The sequence below is a fragment of the Pongo abelii genome, chromosome 5 (genome assembly GCF_028885655.2).
Source record: "Pongo abelii isolate AG06213 chromosome 5, NHGRI_mPonAbe1-v2.0_pri, whole genome shotgun sequence".
In the NCBI taxonomy this organism is placed as follows: domain Eukaryota; kingdom Metazoa; phylum Chordata; class Mammalia; order Primates; family Hominidae; genus Pongo; species Pongo abelii.
This window is the reverse complement of record NC_071990.2, coordinates 150,970,456-150,986,467: the sequence shown is the minus strand read 5'-3', so window position 1 is coordinate 150,986,467 and position 16,012 is coordinate 150,970,456. Positions and strand designations below refer to the sequence as shown.

The 16,012-nt window shown below is 36.4% G+C and overlaps 1 protein-coding gene across 10 annotated transcripts in view; it reads right to left on the bottom strand.

Moving 5' to 3' along the window:
- TAB2 (TGF-beta activated kinase 1 (MAP3K7) binding protein 2) overlaps positions 1–16,012 on the bottom strand; it is a 93,970-nt gene that overhangs the window by 12,352 nt on the left and 65,606 nt on the right. For all 10 annotated transcript variants that reach the window (NM_001133572.1, XM_024247947.3, XM_054556920.2 and 7 more), the window contains 3 exon segments: positions 3–83; positions 1,135–1,228; positions 1,433–1,593. In NM_001133572.1, coding sequence (NP_001127044.1) covers positions 3–83; positions 1,135–1,228; positions 1,433–1,593 — 336 coding nt within the window.

The window sequence follows — 16,012 nt, the reverse complement described above, 5'->3', positions numbered from 1 at the left end:
ACCTTTGGGTTTTGGTGGCACAGGACCTACAAATCCAATATTGTCATAAAAGTTATGAATAGCGCTGGGATTAAAATGTGGTCCTGAAATATATAAAAAGTAAATATATCAATGCTTATAGCTCAAAAACAACTTTACTTTTTAAAACAAGTCTTTCTTAAAAAAAAAAAAAAAAACGCTATAAGAAATGCTTTTCATTTGTTTTGTCCCTCTAATCTCGAATTATATGTAAGATTTCAAAACATATTTCAAATATATTATCTTAGGTATAATGTAGTACTCATAAACACGGGTAAGTGGTAAATTGTGAAAGAAGTCAAATTAATGCTGGTAAGACATTAACAGAAGTAGAAGTAGACCCCTGTTCTATGTGGCAAGTTAAAATAACTTAAAATTTCACAATTTAAAACGTAATTTTAAATGATCAAACATGGACTTAAGCAACTAAACAGCTTTACCTCAAGTAAATATAAAAACCTTGCACTAATGTAATAGAATGGTTAAAATTTTACACAAAAAGAGTAAGTTCAAGGATTGTAGTTTCTAGAACAGCACCAACTTTTTCTCTTTAGAGTTAAATTATGGTATTTTTCTATGAATGTTTAAAGATAAATAGCTTAATCAACATTTAAAAAGAATAAAAATAAAAATAATCATCTTCCAGTTGAACAGATTCTAGAACACAGTCCCAAGTGTGATTAAAGACTTCTCTTTTGGTTAGATTCCTTCCCCTTCCTGTCTTTTCCATTTTATATCTTTTTATTATTTATCCAACTTCAGAATTAGGTTTAAGTGATAACATTTCCTTTTAAGTTCTCTATGGAACTGAATTAAATTGTAAACATTATTTACTATAAGAAATCATTGCTTGTCATTAATAGCTCAAGTATAAGAAACTGTCATTGTCTAAAGAATGTATAAACCTTATTTTTATTATCTTCTATATTTTATCAGTTAAGATAGTGCCATTGAGATGGGGTGACTTTTTAAATATATTCTTAAAAGTCTATCTGGCTCCAAAGCCACATGTTCTGAGACAGTAAGATTATGATTGACAAGTCTGTTTTTAGCCACAGGAAAACTGCTGGTGAATTAAATATGATGAGTTTCAGCTACAAATACACTGAACTTTACCTCGGGCTTGAAAAAGATCAATTTCTTTGGTTAAGCAGTCAATGTCAATCTGGAGTTGTCTATTACAACTTCTCAACTGCTGCATTTCTTCAAGCTGAAAAATAATTCTATGTAAGTAAGATTTGCACTGAATTCTTAGTCATTAGTTAATAAAGAATGGAGTTTGGCAGGAGAAAGTAAGGACAGAAAAACAAGCGTTAAGAACATCTGAAGAAAACTAGGTAGAGATATTATGCTTATGTTAGATGGCCTACTCTCATGTTCAAGCACAGAGATCACAAGTTACATAAAGACTTACGGAAGGTATCTGGGATATAGAATTTGATCTTTTCAGGCGCCTTCGAGTCAGATTATTTTCCATTTCATTAACCTCAGATTTTAATTTATCCAGCTTTTTCTTTTGAATCTCAAGTTCTCTTTGAAGTCGTTCCATTCTGGCCTTCTGGTGTACCAAAAGAGCTGCAACACATATTAGGAAACATGAGGACCCACCCAACTTTAATCAATTAACCTCTAAGCAGACTTAGAAAAACAAACAACAATTTGTCAAAAATCCCAAAGCTACATTAAAACAAAATATTGTAAGTTTAGGCATTTAAAATTTCAATTTTTTTTTTTTTTTGACACGGAGTTTTATTCTTGTTGCCCAGGCTGGAGTGCAATGGCGCGATCTCGGCTCATTGCAACCTCTGCTTCCTGGGTTCAAGTGATTCTCCTGCCTCAGCCTCCCAAGTAGCTGGGATTATGGGCAACTGCCACCACACCCCACTAATTTTGTATTTTTAGTAGAGACGAGGTTTCACCATGTTGGTCAGGCTGGTCTCGAACTCTCGACCCCAGGTGATCCGCCTGCCTTGGCCTACCAAAGTGCTGGGATTAGAGGCTTGTGCCACTGTGCCTGGCCAAATTCCAAAAATTTTAACAGCAAAATTGTTTTAGTTATTTAAACAAATGCCACTTTTTAAATGTTTTCTAGGATTTGGAGAAATTCACTTTATGAATGAAGACAACATTTTTAGGTTACAGCTTCTCTAAAGGTTTTCGTCTTTTTAATTAACCTACTTACTGTATCTAATTCACATCTACCCTTGGAAAGGACAAGCTCTCTTACTTCAGAGTTTGTCATGTTTGGTCTATGAATGAAGCATTCTAATATGAAAATGTTATAGATATTTTAGAAGGGAATGTAGAATGGGTTGAATCCATTTTGATGTATGCAACAAATAAAACAGGCAGATTGATTTCACTCCACATAAATGTTAACATTAAATTATCCCAATTGCCACTTATATTTTTGTATATTCAGATTATATTTTGTGAAAACATCTTCCAAGATCTTTAAAGAAACAAAATAAGCAATCAATCCTGCAGCATGAATGAACTACTTGGGAAACCATAATAAACTACAAATACTGGTGTATGTTTTTGTGATCTATCTCTGGACGTGAATCTCATCCTTTAGGATACTGGACTGGAAGTGAAGATACTTGAATCTACTTTTTATAAAGAAACAACACGGGATGATTCTATCTTGAGAAAAATAAGGCAGATTTGGAAAAGAACTTTAAACAACCTCTAGAAATAAAAGTCACTGAAATGAAAAAGCCAAACAGATTACAGTAGATTACATACAAAGACAGTTGGTGACCTGTCAGATAGATGTAAGAATGTTACCCAGAATGCACAGATAATGTGACAGAAAACATGAAAGAAGAGTTGAAAGGTCTCACATACATCTAAGAAAAAAATTCCAGGCTGGGTGCGGTGGCTCACACCTGTAACCCCAGCTTTGGGGAGGCCAAGAAGGGTGGATCACCTGAGGTCAGGAGTTCGAGACCAGACTGGCCAACATGGTGAAACCTTGTTTCTACTAAAAATACAAAAAGTAGCCAGGCCTGGTGGTGGATGCCTGTAATCCCAGCTACTTGGGAGGCTGAGGCAGAAGAATTGCTTGAACTTGGGAGGCAGAGGTTGCGGTAAGCCGAGATCACACCACTGCACTCCAGCCTGGATGACAGAGTGAGACTCCATCTCGGGGGCGGGTAGGCGGAGACAGAGAGAGAAAAGAATTCCAGAAGGAGACAATAGAGAGAATAGACAAGCGGCAAGATGTGAAGAGATATTGGCTGAAAATGTTTCAAAATTGAAGGGAAAAAAGTAACAAATTTTAGAAGATAAAATAATTTGTTCACCTAATTAAATTATCCAAGAATACAAATGAATAAAGGTATTTCCAGAAAGTCTGGGGAAATTCAACAATCACAGATAGCTGCTGAAATAACTGCTAAATATATGTTTTGATAAGAAGGAAATTAAATACAAAAGAATGGAATAAGATGAGTAAATCTAAAAAAAAAAACTCTGACAATAAAACAAAGGAAAAGACTATGGCAGGGCTGGGGAGCAGCAGACATTGTCTAAAACAAAGTGAAAATAAAATATTGGAAAAGAATAACAAGACACTGGAAGTGCAAAAATCAGAGGTGAAATATTCTAAGGTCTTGAAGGTATTTAAGAAGAATACACTTAAATGTTGCTAAGCCAAATATACATGTTCAGTATTTAGGGATCTGTACTAAAGGAAGTTAAAACAGAATGTGCAGTTTCTAAGTTAAAAGACAGAACCTAAGGAGAAATGAGGGAAATTTAATTAAACCTAGATAGCAGGAAAGGAGGGGATAAAGGAAAGAAATACAAAACAAAAACCCGACAGGGATAATTCCAAATATACTAGAAATCACAATGAATGCAACCTAATTAAACATATCTGTTGAGATGAGATCAGTAGACTGAATTGTAAAACCTCACCTATATGCTGCTTATAAAAAACACTCAAAACATAATTAACTTATCTATTATTTTAATAAGTTGAGGGTCTATGTGTCAGATGTTGTTGTAGGCATTTTGGAAGTCCATGAACAAAATAGGAAAAAATCCTTGCCCTTGCAGAACTCACATTACCATGGTAGCAGAGATTGGGGCCAGCGAGCAGGGCAAGAGAAAGACTCTAAACAAAGGGTAAACAGGTAGGCAAACTATGGCCATGGGCCAAATCTAGCCCACTGCCTGTTTCACCATTAAAGTTTTACTGGATACAGCCTTGCTCATTTGTTTACCTGTTGTCTATGGCTGTTTCCATTTTACAACAGCAGAATCAAATAGTTGTGACAGAGATTATGTGGCCTACAAAATCCTAAATGATTTACTATGTGGCCCTCTACCAGATCATGTAGAGCCTTGCTGACCATATTAAGAACTCTGAATAAAATGCAGATCTATCATAGCACAGACGGGTTCAAAATAAAAGGACTCAAGTAAAATAAATATCTTGCACTTCAGGCACTACTCTAAGAAGCATAAAGTAATAGCAGTCAATTGCTGGAAGTATCTGAAGACTGTGGTGCACTGAAGGCAACAACAAAACCCAAACCCAGCTCCACTCCTGACTAAACTGATGCAATGCCTCATAATAACCTGAAAGAAAAAGAGATGTCCTCATTTCTGGGTGCAAATACCATTTACTTTAGTCTCCTCTGTTCCTTTACACACAGTGTGTGGCATTCAATAAAAAATTATGAGACAAGCAGGAGAAAAATGGAATTCATCATCAAGAGATAAAGTGATGAATAGAACTATACTCAAAGATGATGCAGCTGGAATTACCTGACAGAAAACTTAAAGATTTAACTATGATTAATATGTTAAAGGATCTAGTTTAAAAGGTGGACAGCATGCAAAAAAAAAGATTCACAATTTGAGGAGAGAGGTGGAAACCATGAAAGGGTCAAATGCTAGAAATAAAAAATATGGCTAGAAATAAAAAATTCTTATCAGAGATAAAGAATTCCTTGGACAGACTTAGTACACTGGACACAGAAGAATCAGTGAACTTGACGACAGAAATTACCCAAACTGAACACACCAAGAAACAAGTGAAAAAAAGAACAAAAAAACCTTAAGAGTTGCAGAATAGTATCAAACAGTCTATGTGTAATTGGCAAAAGAGGAGAAAAAAAGGCAGGAGAAATATCTGAGGTGATAAAGACCAAAAATTTTCCAACATTAATGAAATACAACAAATCACAGATCTAAGAAGCCCATAGATCACCAAATAATGCTAAAACACCTAGACACATCACAGTCAAAGTGCTGAAAACCAAAGAAAGAAAATTTTGAGGGCAGCTAGAAAAATTTCATATAATTATTTCAGAAAAAAATCTGACTTTAGGGCAAAACATATGAGATAAAGATGTTCTTTACTTAATGATAAAAGGAAAAAATGCTAGTATACAACTCTGCATGGAAAATCATAAAAATAATCTAATTTATTTTCCAACGAATACATCATAAAGTATACATTCCAGGATAAGGTTGAGCATTCTCAGTCACAGCTCCACCAGCAATCCCCAATCCCATATTCCTAATGTTTCTATCAAAACAAGAAAGTAAATCATAGAGTTTAAGAGATACACAGAAGGCCAATATTAGTAGGAGACAGACTTTAACAGCAGGCAGAAATCTGAATCAATGATGATTTAGGAGACTTGAAAGAGCCACAGTTGCTACACATGGTTGTGAGGTGTTTTGAGGTTAAAGAGTAAATTCTTCAGTATATTTCTGTATAAGTATTGCATCCTTAGAAATTCACAAAGGGGTTTTTGCAATGGCTGAGGATGTGGCTTACCTTTGGGAGTAAAGGCAAAGTATCTCTTATGATCAGTCTGAAACTCTAAAGTAAAATATTGCAAATCCATTTACAATTACTTACAACTTATTTATGAGGCATTTCTTTCCACTTTAAACAAAATTTTAGTTATAATGACTATATTACTTAGAAATGACATACCTAGTTGGTTGTCTAGGTATGGCTGTTATAAACAAGCTAAAAATGCTATGAATGTACTAGGAAAGTGGTTCTCTATTTCTTAGCAATTTTTTCTTCTAAGTGGCTGAATTTTTATGTTTAGTTCACTTTTCATTTGTGGTTTGAGATTTTTAGACAGGAATCTGAGAAAGATGAATTACAGGGAAAAAAAGGGGTCAAAGTGAATTTCTAAAAATCATTGTAAAAATTCAGCTAAAGTCGAAACTCTTCTCTAGCTGTGAGTTTTGTCTGCAAGTTTAACCTTGAGTATACAAAATAATACCCAATATTTGTCCATTATGAAACAATGTGATTAGACTCATTATGAAACAATGTTAGTAGATAATTAAACAGCAGAGACACTTTTGCTCTAATTAGCCTCCACTAAATGAAAAAATCTTCTATCTCCTGAAACCCCATAAAAATGAGGTATGAATGAAAAAGGTACAATCCACCAACAATTAAGAAAAAGAAGGCAATTAATTCACAACAGAAGTCAATAAGTTTCTGGAAGGCTAGAAGCAGATGAAATGACAGCCGAATGAAGGAGTGGAGAAAGCTGAAGTCTCATGGACAAGGAGGGTGCTGTAGACAAAATGGCACCTCATCTGCCCTGCAGAAACCTTGACTTCGGAAAATGTAGGTAACAACAGAAGGCAGGAGTTAGGAAAGGGCCAGAACACAGAGGCTTAATTAGCTATCTGTATACGGAATAGTCAACCTCTCCCCATCCTAAAGGGAAGGTAGCTGTAGGTTTAAGGATTACCTCATAGTTAAAGAAAATCTGATATGAAGGCAGGTGGATCATTTGAGGTCAGGAGTTCAAGACCAGCCTGGCCAACATGGTGAAACCCCATCTCTACTAAAAATACAAAAATCAGCCAGGTGGTAGTGGCGTGTGCCTGTAATCTCAGCTACTCAGAAGGCTGAGGCAGGAGAATTGTTTGAACCTGGGAGGCGGATGGAGCAGTGAGCTGACATTGCGCCACTGCACTCTAGTCTGGGCGACAAAGTGAGACCCTGTCCACCCCCGCACCCCCCTGTCAAAAAAAAAGAAAATCTGATATGAATGTGAAAGGTCTGCATAAACAAAGAAAAAAACTAAATCCAGATTAAGTGAAGACAACATAGCAGAGAGACAAGAACTTAAATTCTGATTAATATCATTAAGAGATTTAAGACACTATTTTACCCATAAAACAACAATCTTCCTCGAAAAGGAATCAGAGAACTAGCTCTCGGAAATTAAAAACATCACTGCCAAAATGAAAATTTCATATGTGAGTTGGAAAAAAATTTAAGGAAATCTCCTAAAATACAGAATGGAAAGACAAGGAGGGGCCGGGTATGATGGCTCAAGCCTGTAATCCCAGCACTTTCGGAGGCCTAGGAGGGACAGTCATTTCAGCCAAGGAGTTTCACCAGCCTGGGCAACAAATGGAGATGCTGTTTCTACAAAAAAATTAAAAAATTAGCCAGGCATGGTGGCGCACGCCTGTAGTCTCGGCTACTCGAGACGCTGAGGCGGGAGGATCACTTGAGCCTGGGAGGTCGAGGCTACAGTGAGCTGAGATAGCACCACTGTACTCCACAGCCTGGGCAACCGTGACACCCTGCCCCTGACACTGACACCCCCAAGAAAGACAAAGACGTGAAATATACTGAAGATGTAACGAGAAACAGATAGAAAGCTCGTTCCGGACATTAAATAGCTGAACAAGAGGAGGTCTAGAGACAATGGAGAAACCATAGTGGGGATCAGAAAAGAATTTCCCAGGGCTGAAGGGACACACTAGCCTCTAAAATGGAGGAGTCCACTAAATGTGGGACAGGATGATTAAAAAAAAAACCCTATACACCATTGTAAAATTTCAGACTACTAAAGACAAAGAAAGATCTTAAAAATTTCCAGAAAGAAAAAAAGTAGATTACATACAAAGGTACAAGAATCATACTGACATCAGATTTCCTCAGTGATAAGGAAATCACTATATTTTTCTCTGCAGAAATGATATTCAACCAAGAATTCTATGTCCAGCTAAAAATATGAGGGGATTTCCAGATATTTAAGGACTTAAGAGAATTTACCTCCCAAGTCTCATTAGGAAAATACTTAAAGACATGTTCTAGCAAATTGAAGGCATAAACCAAGAAGGAAGATAATATAAGATCCAAGAATGGTGACTAATTTATAACAGGGAAGAGAAGACTCCAGGAAAAATGAACTGATGGTATCTTGGAGATGCTGAAAGGATATGATAAAGGCAGAGAACAACAGCAACAACAATTAAAAATTCCAAGGAAAACAGATAAATGACTGGGCTTTGCAGTGAACAGATGATGAAGGAATTACAGGTAAAGAAAAAAATATTCAGTATCTTTTAAATCCTCTTTCAAAGTTAAATTTTAATGGATAAAGGTAATTTAAGCATGCAACTCTCTCTTGTGGTTGTTGTTAAAAACAAGTGAGTACTAAGTGAATTCAAGCACCAGGGCTCTTAAACCACTGCTATAAGCATTCTAAATGATTTATACAGAAAGCTCAGTACTTACCCAACTTTTGTCAGCTCATGAACAATGGAGAAAATTTCTTCGTTACTCAATTTTATTTGAAATTTAAAAAACACACTTGAAGTTCCAGATAGTGTTAGTTTTATTAATTTTAGTTATTTTTTTACTGTAAATAATGTCAAATTTCTCCAGAAGTTTAAAAACAAAAACACGAGAGTTTGCTTACTGAAAAAAGACATATGTCATTGGAAAATATACTAGGGACTTGCAGATACAAAGATTTTAGGCTTGTTTAAACGAAAAAAGAAAAATTTTGCTATTGAAAAACCTAATAGGTACTTACTTCTGGTATCTTTTTGTTTTTTGTCTGTAATGACAATTTTACATGTCTAAATCAGGAACAAGCCTAAGTCATACTTAAGTCATTGTACCTAGGAAAGTACAATGTCAGCTTCTAGAATAAATCAAGATTTTTCTAGGCTGTAACTTTGTTGACAACAGGAATCACATCTGTTTTATACATCACTGTATTACCATAGTCACTTATTTGGTGACTGAGTCATAAAAGATTCAAAGATGGCAATTATAACTTTAAAGCAAACTTTTAATCTATTTTGTCATTTTTAAAGGCAATTTGAAATCAGATCTTGTAACAGTGCTGCAATTGGGCCCATAATTTGGGCAATAGATGTAAAACAAAAGTATGAGGAATGATGCTTAATCTCTATAATTATTTTTAAGAACTTACTAAGAGATGAATTTTAGTCATTTTAACATAACTGGTGAGACATCTTGCTAGATAATAATTTGCTGGCCTTTATTTTACATAATTAAGATTCTGCATGTAATGTTACAGCACTAAGATATAATCTAAAACTTTTATTTTAGACAGAATGAAAACAGGCCTAGAGGCACCAAAAGAGCCTCAAAACAATATAACTGGATGAATCATTATGCGACGCGGGAGCGTTTATGGCTTAGAAAGGTTTATACCTTTTTTTTTTTTTTTTTGACACAGAGTTTCACTCTCGTTGCCCAGGCTGGAGTGCAATGGCGTGATCTTGGCTCACCGCAACCTCCGCCTCCCAGGTTCAAGCGATTCTCCTGCCTCAGCCTCCCCAGTAGCTGGGATTACAGGTATGTGCCACCACGCCCAGCTAATTTTGTATTTTTAGTACAGACGGGGTTTCTCCATGTTGGTCAGGCTGGTCTCTAACTCCCAACCTCAGGTGATCTACCCGCCTCGGGCTCCCAAAGTGCTGGGATTACAGGCATGAGCCACCATGCCTGGCCAGGTTTACACTTTAAAAGAGGATATGTTCAAGTTTTGAAGGGATGCCATGAGACCAGTTCAATATGGTTTCAAGGTAATACTAAAGAGAAAATATACCATAAGATTTCTGGGGCTGAGTGCAGTGGCTCACAGCTGTAATCCTAGCACTTTGGGAGGCTGAGGCAGGTGGATTACGAGGTCAAGAGATTGAGACCATCCTGGCCAACGTGATGAAACCCCGTCTCTACTAAAAATACAAAAATTAGCTGGCCGTGGTGGCGCATGCCTGTAGTCCCAGCTATTGGGGAGGCCGAGGAGGCAGGGGAATTGTTTGAACCTGGGAGGCAGAGGTTGCAGTGAGCCGAGATTGCACCACTGCACTCCAGCCTGGGTGACAGAGCGAGACTCGATCTCAAAAAAAAAAAAAAAAAAAAGATTTCCGTTATTCTTTTTTCAAAATCTTGGAATACAGAAAGGCTTTCTAAATAAGACACAAAACCCAGAAGCCATAAGAGTAAATTCTGAGAAGTCTGAATATGTAAAAGTAAAAAATTAATAAGGCAGAAAAATTTTATTGACTAAGTAAAAGGTAGTAACAAAGTAGAAAGAATAGACTAGGCATTTTACAGAAATAGGCAAGTTCATAAGATGAGAAATACAAATGGCTGGAAAAAGAACACATGAAAAGATGTTCAACCTCAATCGCATTTAAATATGCAAATTAAGCTCCCAAGAAAAAGATGAAAATTTAAATAACCCAAAGCAACAATATATTTTTACCTATTAAACTGACTAGATATAGTTTTTTCAACCACCTACAAAATATGATGAGTGGGGAAGGGAAGGAGGAAAGAATATTCTTATAAATGTTACCAAAAATGTTCCCCATTTATAAGTATGGGAGTATAAACTGGTAAAATCTCTTTAGAGAGAGCCTCAAAATTGAAATTGGCAACATTTATTGGCAGTCATTAGTGTCCTTCCCCACATTCTTCTGGCTCTCTGTCTCCCAGGTATGTGGTAGAACTGTGCCTCCCTGTTCCTGCTGAATTAGGTGTGGCTGTGTGCTTTGTTTCAGCTACAGAGTAACATGTGTTGAGGCAGAGGCTTAAGGAGCCACTGCTCACTCACTATGTTTCCTTGGTCACAGAAGCACAGAGATGGAGCTTCCCTTAACCTGGGTCCCTTGGTGAGGGTGATGGAGAACAGAGGCCACCAGCTAATCTATATGGGACAGGAAATGTGAGCTAGAAATAAATCTTTGTTGTTTTTAAGACATGGTTTGTTACTGCAACATAACCAAGCCTACATGATACATCTATCAAAATTAAAAACACATATATCCTTGGACACAGCAGTTTCACTCCTAGTAATCTCACAGTCTGCCAAGATACTTGGACATGGGTACAACTATGTGAACACAAGGATTTTTATTGCAGCACTGTTCATAAAAACAAGATTAGCAACCACTTAAGGTCTATCAAGAATGGACTGGTTAGATAGCATGGTACGCAATACTATGCAGCCATTTCTTAAAAAGCAGACCCTGCTGACATGGAATTCTCTCAAAGAGATAAAGACAAAAAAAAAGAGACATAATTCTAGAAGAATACAAAATGAACTGTTTGAGAAACTAGTTATCTCTAGTGAGGGGAATTTTTCATTATATACCCTTTAGTTCTGTTTTCAGTTTTTTAAAAAATCAAGTGTGTAGGAAAATATTTTAATGCAATTCCTATCAGAATTCCAGTTGACTTCTATGTAGAAATTGACAAACTGATTCTAAAATTTACTTAGAATTTCAAGAGACTCTAAATAGTGAAGCCTATCTTGAAAAAGAACCAAGCAGGAGAACTCACATGTCCCAATTTAATAATAAAATAATTATAGTAATTAAGACCATATGGTATTGGCATAAAGAACATATAGAACAATGGAAAAGAATTGAGAGTCCAGAAATGAACCCACACGTTTATGGTCAACTGTTTTTTTTTTTTGAGATGGAGTCTGGCTCTGTCGCCCAGGCTGGAGTGCAATGGCACGATCTCGGCTCACTGCAAGCTCCGCCTCCTGGGTTGACGCCATTCTCCTGCCTCAGCCTCCCAAGTAGGTGGGACTACAGGAGCCCACCACGATGCCCAGCTAATTTTTTTATGTTTTTAGTAGAGATGGGGTTTCACCGTGTTAGCCAGATTGTCTCGATCTCCTGACCTGGTGATCCACCCGCCTCAGCCTCCCAAAGTGCTGGGATTACAGGCGTGAGCCACCGCGCCCGGCCGGTCAACTGGTTTTTTACAGGGGTGCCAAAATCACTCAGTGAGGAGAAAAAGTCTTTTCAACAAATGGTGCTGGGATACTTGGATAGCCACATGCAAAAGAATGAAGTTGGATCCTTACTTCATGCCATGATATAGAAATTGCATCAGAATGGATGAAAGATCAAAGACTAGAATATAAGAACTAATATTATATAACTCTTAGGAGAAAAAATAGGGGTAAATCTTCATGACCTCACCTCAGAGTTAGAAACTGTTTCTTAGGACACCAAAAGCAAGAGCAATAAAAGAAAAAATACATAGAGTTTGGACTTCAGCCAAATAAAAAACTTGTGCTTAAAAGACACCATCAAGAAAGTGAAAAGACAATACACAGAATGGGAGAAAATTGCAAATCATGGAAGGGACTTATTTCTACAATATACAGAGAACTCATACAACTTAACAATAAAGATGAATAACCTAATTTAAAAGTAGGCAAAGGATATGAATAGGCATTTCTCCAAAGAAAATATGCAAATGGCCAGCAAGCACATGAAATGATGCTTGACATCATTAGCCAATAGGGAAATGCAAATTAAAATCACAATGAAATACTTCGCAGCCACTAGGATGGCAAGTAACACAAAGTCAGATAAAAGCGTTGTTGAAAATGGGGAGAAATGAAAACCCTCACACACAGCTGGTGAGAATACAAATCACTTTGGAAAACAGTATGGCAACAATTCCACTGCTGGAAAGGTGGAAAAAAACAAAATGTCTATTAACTGATGAATGAATAAATGAAATGCAGTGTATTTATATAATGGCGTATTTGGCCATAAAAAGGAAAGAACATGTTGCTACACCATAGATGAGTCATGAAAGATCAGATTCCATTTTTTATCAGGTGTCCAGAATATGTAAATTTATCAAGAAAGAAAGTAGATTAGTGGTTGCCTAGTGCTGAGGGTGGGGGGTAATGGGATAGGGAGGTGATAGCTTACATGATATGAGGTTTCCTGTAGAGGAGATAAAAGTGTTCTACTGGCTGGGTGATGGTTGCACATATCAGTGAATAAACTAAAAACTGACGTATATTATAAGTCAACTGCACTGTATATTAACTATATCTCAATAAAGCTGTTAAAATAATGACTAAACATTTAAAAAATTTGAAGAATAATAGATTTACGTAACAATATATTTTAAAAAAGTGTACTGTTCTCACATTTAGTGAATGTCAGACATATTGCAGAGTATGTACATATTATATAATCCCACGTGTTCACAGACCCATGTGTATAGTGTGTTCCTGCTTTAAGAACAGTGTGTATATACACATATATACACACGTATGTGTATGTGAATATAAAGGGAATGAATATAATGGGAAGGGGAATATAATGGGAAGGGGATTGAGTGAATATAATGGGAAGGGGATAAGTAACTGCTAATAGAGAATACCTCTCACAGTTAAATAAGGGAAAAGCTGGAGGAAGTGATAGGTCAAAGGTTGAAAGGAGACACATTTTTATTGCATTTCTGTTCTTTAAAATTTCTTTTACTGTGTTATTTTCATAATACTTTTTAAAGGTATTAATTTAATGTAAGAAATAACCAGCTAGTAGGTAGAGCTCTCCAAAACCAGAATATGCTGCCTTAGGAGGCAGTTTGTGTCTCATAAGAATTTAAAGTACAGAATGGATTTACACTTGATAGGCTGGATGGGTACGTGGACTGGATAACCTTTGGAGTAGAATTCTTCATGCCCTTTAAAGTCTCTTCCAATTCTGACATTTACCCCAAATTAAAAAGGTATTTAGTCTTAAGACTGGGAGGAACCTACAAGTAGTAGGGCTAATTTGAAAAAAATATTCTGTAAGTGGTCCAATGCCAACTAATCTTATTTACTGAGTTTATTATTGTTATTTTAGAGACAAAGTCTTGCTACATTGCCCTGGCTGGTCTTGAACTCCTACACTCAAGCAGTCTTCCTGCCTCAGACTCCCAAGTAGCTGGAACTACAGGCACATGCTACTGCACTAGGCTTTTATTTAATAATGTGATTTCAATGTCAACAAAGAACAACAAAAAGGCATTTCCAATCAACAGATACATAAAGTTAAACAAAGTACAAGTTTTAGAATCTGAACTAAGTAAAATTATATTTCCTTTTGAAAAGAGTATCTTGCTCACTGAATTTGTGCCACAATAAACATTTTTAATTAAATCTTATTAAAAAGAAACGTGTGGTGATTTGGATAGATGTACTAGTGAAAAATGGTAAGGAATGAGAAACACAAAGTCCAAGAAGCTAATTTTCAACTCATAATTTTTCTTACTTGTATTTCTATTTTAGGTTCAAAGTCAAGGCTACTGCTTAGCACTATGGTAGGACTTTAAACATAACTGACGAAAAACCATATTAAAGCATCATTAAAAATATTTATGATTTTATACATGTAATTTTTTTTCTTTAAATAATAAAAACAGTTTACCAGCTAAGTCAATACCACAGATGGAGTTCTGTGGAAATTGTATCTGGCAGCAATGTTAGTTTTTTAAGAGTTTCTGGCTTCTGTAACAAAATAAGAAAGTAGGCCTTTTTCTCTCCACCATGAAAATTTGTTGGAATGCTTTGTCCTCCATACCTATAAAAGTTGCCAGTGTTATAACAGGTATACCACTATGAAGACACTAGAATGTCTCAGAATATGCTGAATGGTAGTTTTCAACATTTTTTGGAAGCTAGAGTTGGGTGGTATGACTTAAGGAGAAAAAAATGTAGCTATATGTGACCACTGACTACCAGTAAGAAAATTTCACTTCTGTATTTATTCTTAATGGGTAAAATAAGAATTTTCTTCATACCTATAAACTTTAAACTGAAAATTTCTCTCCAACCTTAATTTGTTCTTTCCACTTTCGTCTCTGATTCCTGTAGTACTTTAAGGAATCAAGTTTAATTTATTTCCTTTAGGAAGGATGGTGGTGCTGACAGACTTAGTGCTGAGATGAGTGGGGTCTTGATGTTTCATTAATTTACTTCTTTTGCTTCTGATCACTCTATAGTAGAGGGTGTATCAAACAATATACCTTTCATAAACAGAAATTTTCACTTTTGACAGTTTTTATCACAGTATTTTAGATTTCAAATGGTAGATTAAAAGAAAAAAGAAAAAAATGCATTTTGGTTACCAAATTTATATATGTATGTATGTTCCCTTCTCAATTTGGAAAAAATATTTTCCTATGATTCTAGTGCCTGGCTCCACTTATTTTTCTACTCTAAAACAGTATTTCCAGGAGCATTAGAAAAATCAGTTTCACTGCAGAAGACAGAGATATTTCTTTTCTTTTTCTTACCCACACCACTCAGAGTTTAGAAAAGATCCTTGCTTAAAGATCAGGATTACTCAGGCCACCCCGTTTAGTAACTGCAGAGAGTGTCTGTGAACTATGTAGGGTAAAAGCAGAAAAGATGCATTTTCCAGCAAAGGCCTCCTTTGTCTTGAATTAAGTGAATGAAACACTAGATCAAGATTGTGTCACTGAGCCAGGCACAGTGGCTCATGTCTGTAACCCCGGCACTTTGGGAGGCTGAGGCGGGCGGATCGCCTGAGGTCAGGAGTTCGAGACCAGCCTGGCCAACAAGGTGAAACCACGTCTCTACTAAAAATACAAAAACTAGCTGGGCGTGGTGGCATGCGCCTGTAATCCCGCTACCCATGAGGCTGAGGCAGGAGAATTGCTTGAATCCGGGAGGTGAAGGTTGCAGCGAGCCGAGATCGTGCTACTGTACTCCAGCCTGGATAACAGTGAGATTCCATCTCAGAAAAAAAAGACTGTGTCACTGGGTGATAGGTCAATCTGGATCAATACCAGTTCCATAGTAAACAGAAACAAGGAGAAGAAAAGTTGGAGAACAGTACCAACCCCCAAACAGTGTGCACACACAGATAATGCAAAACT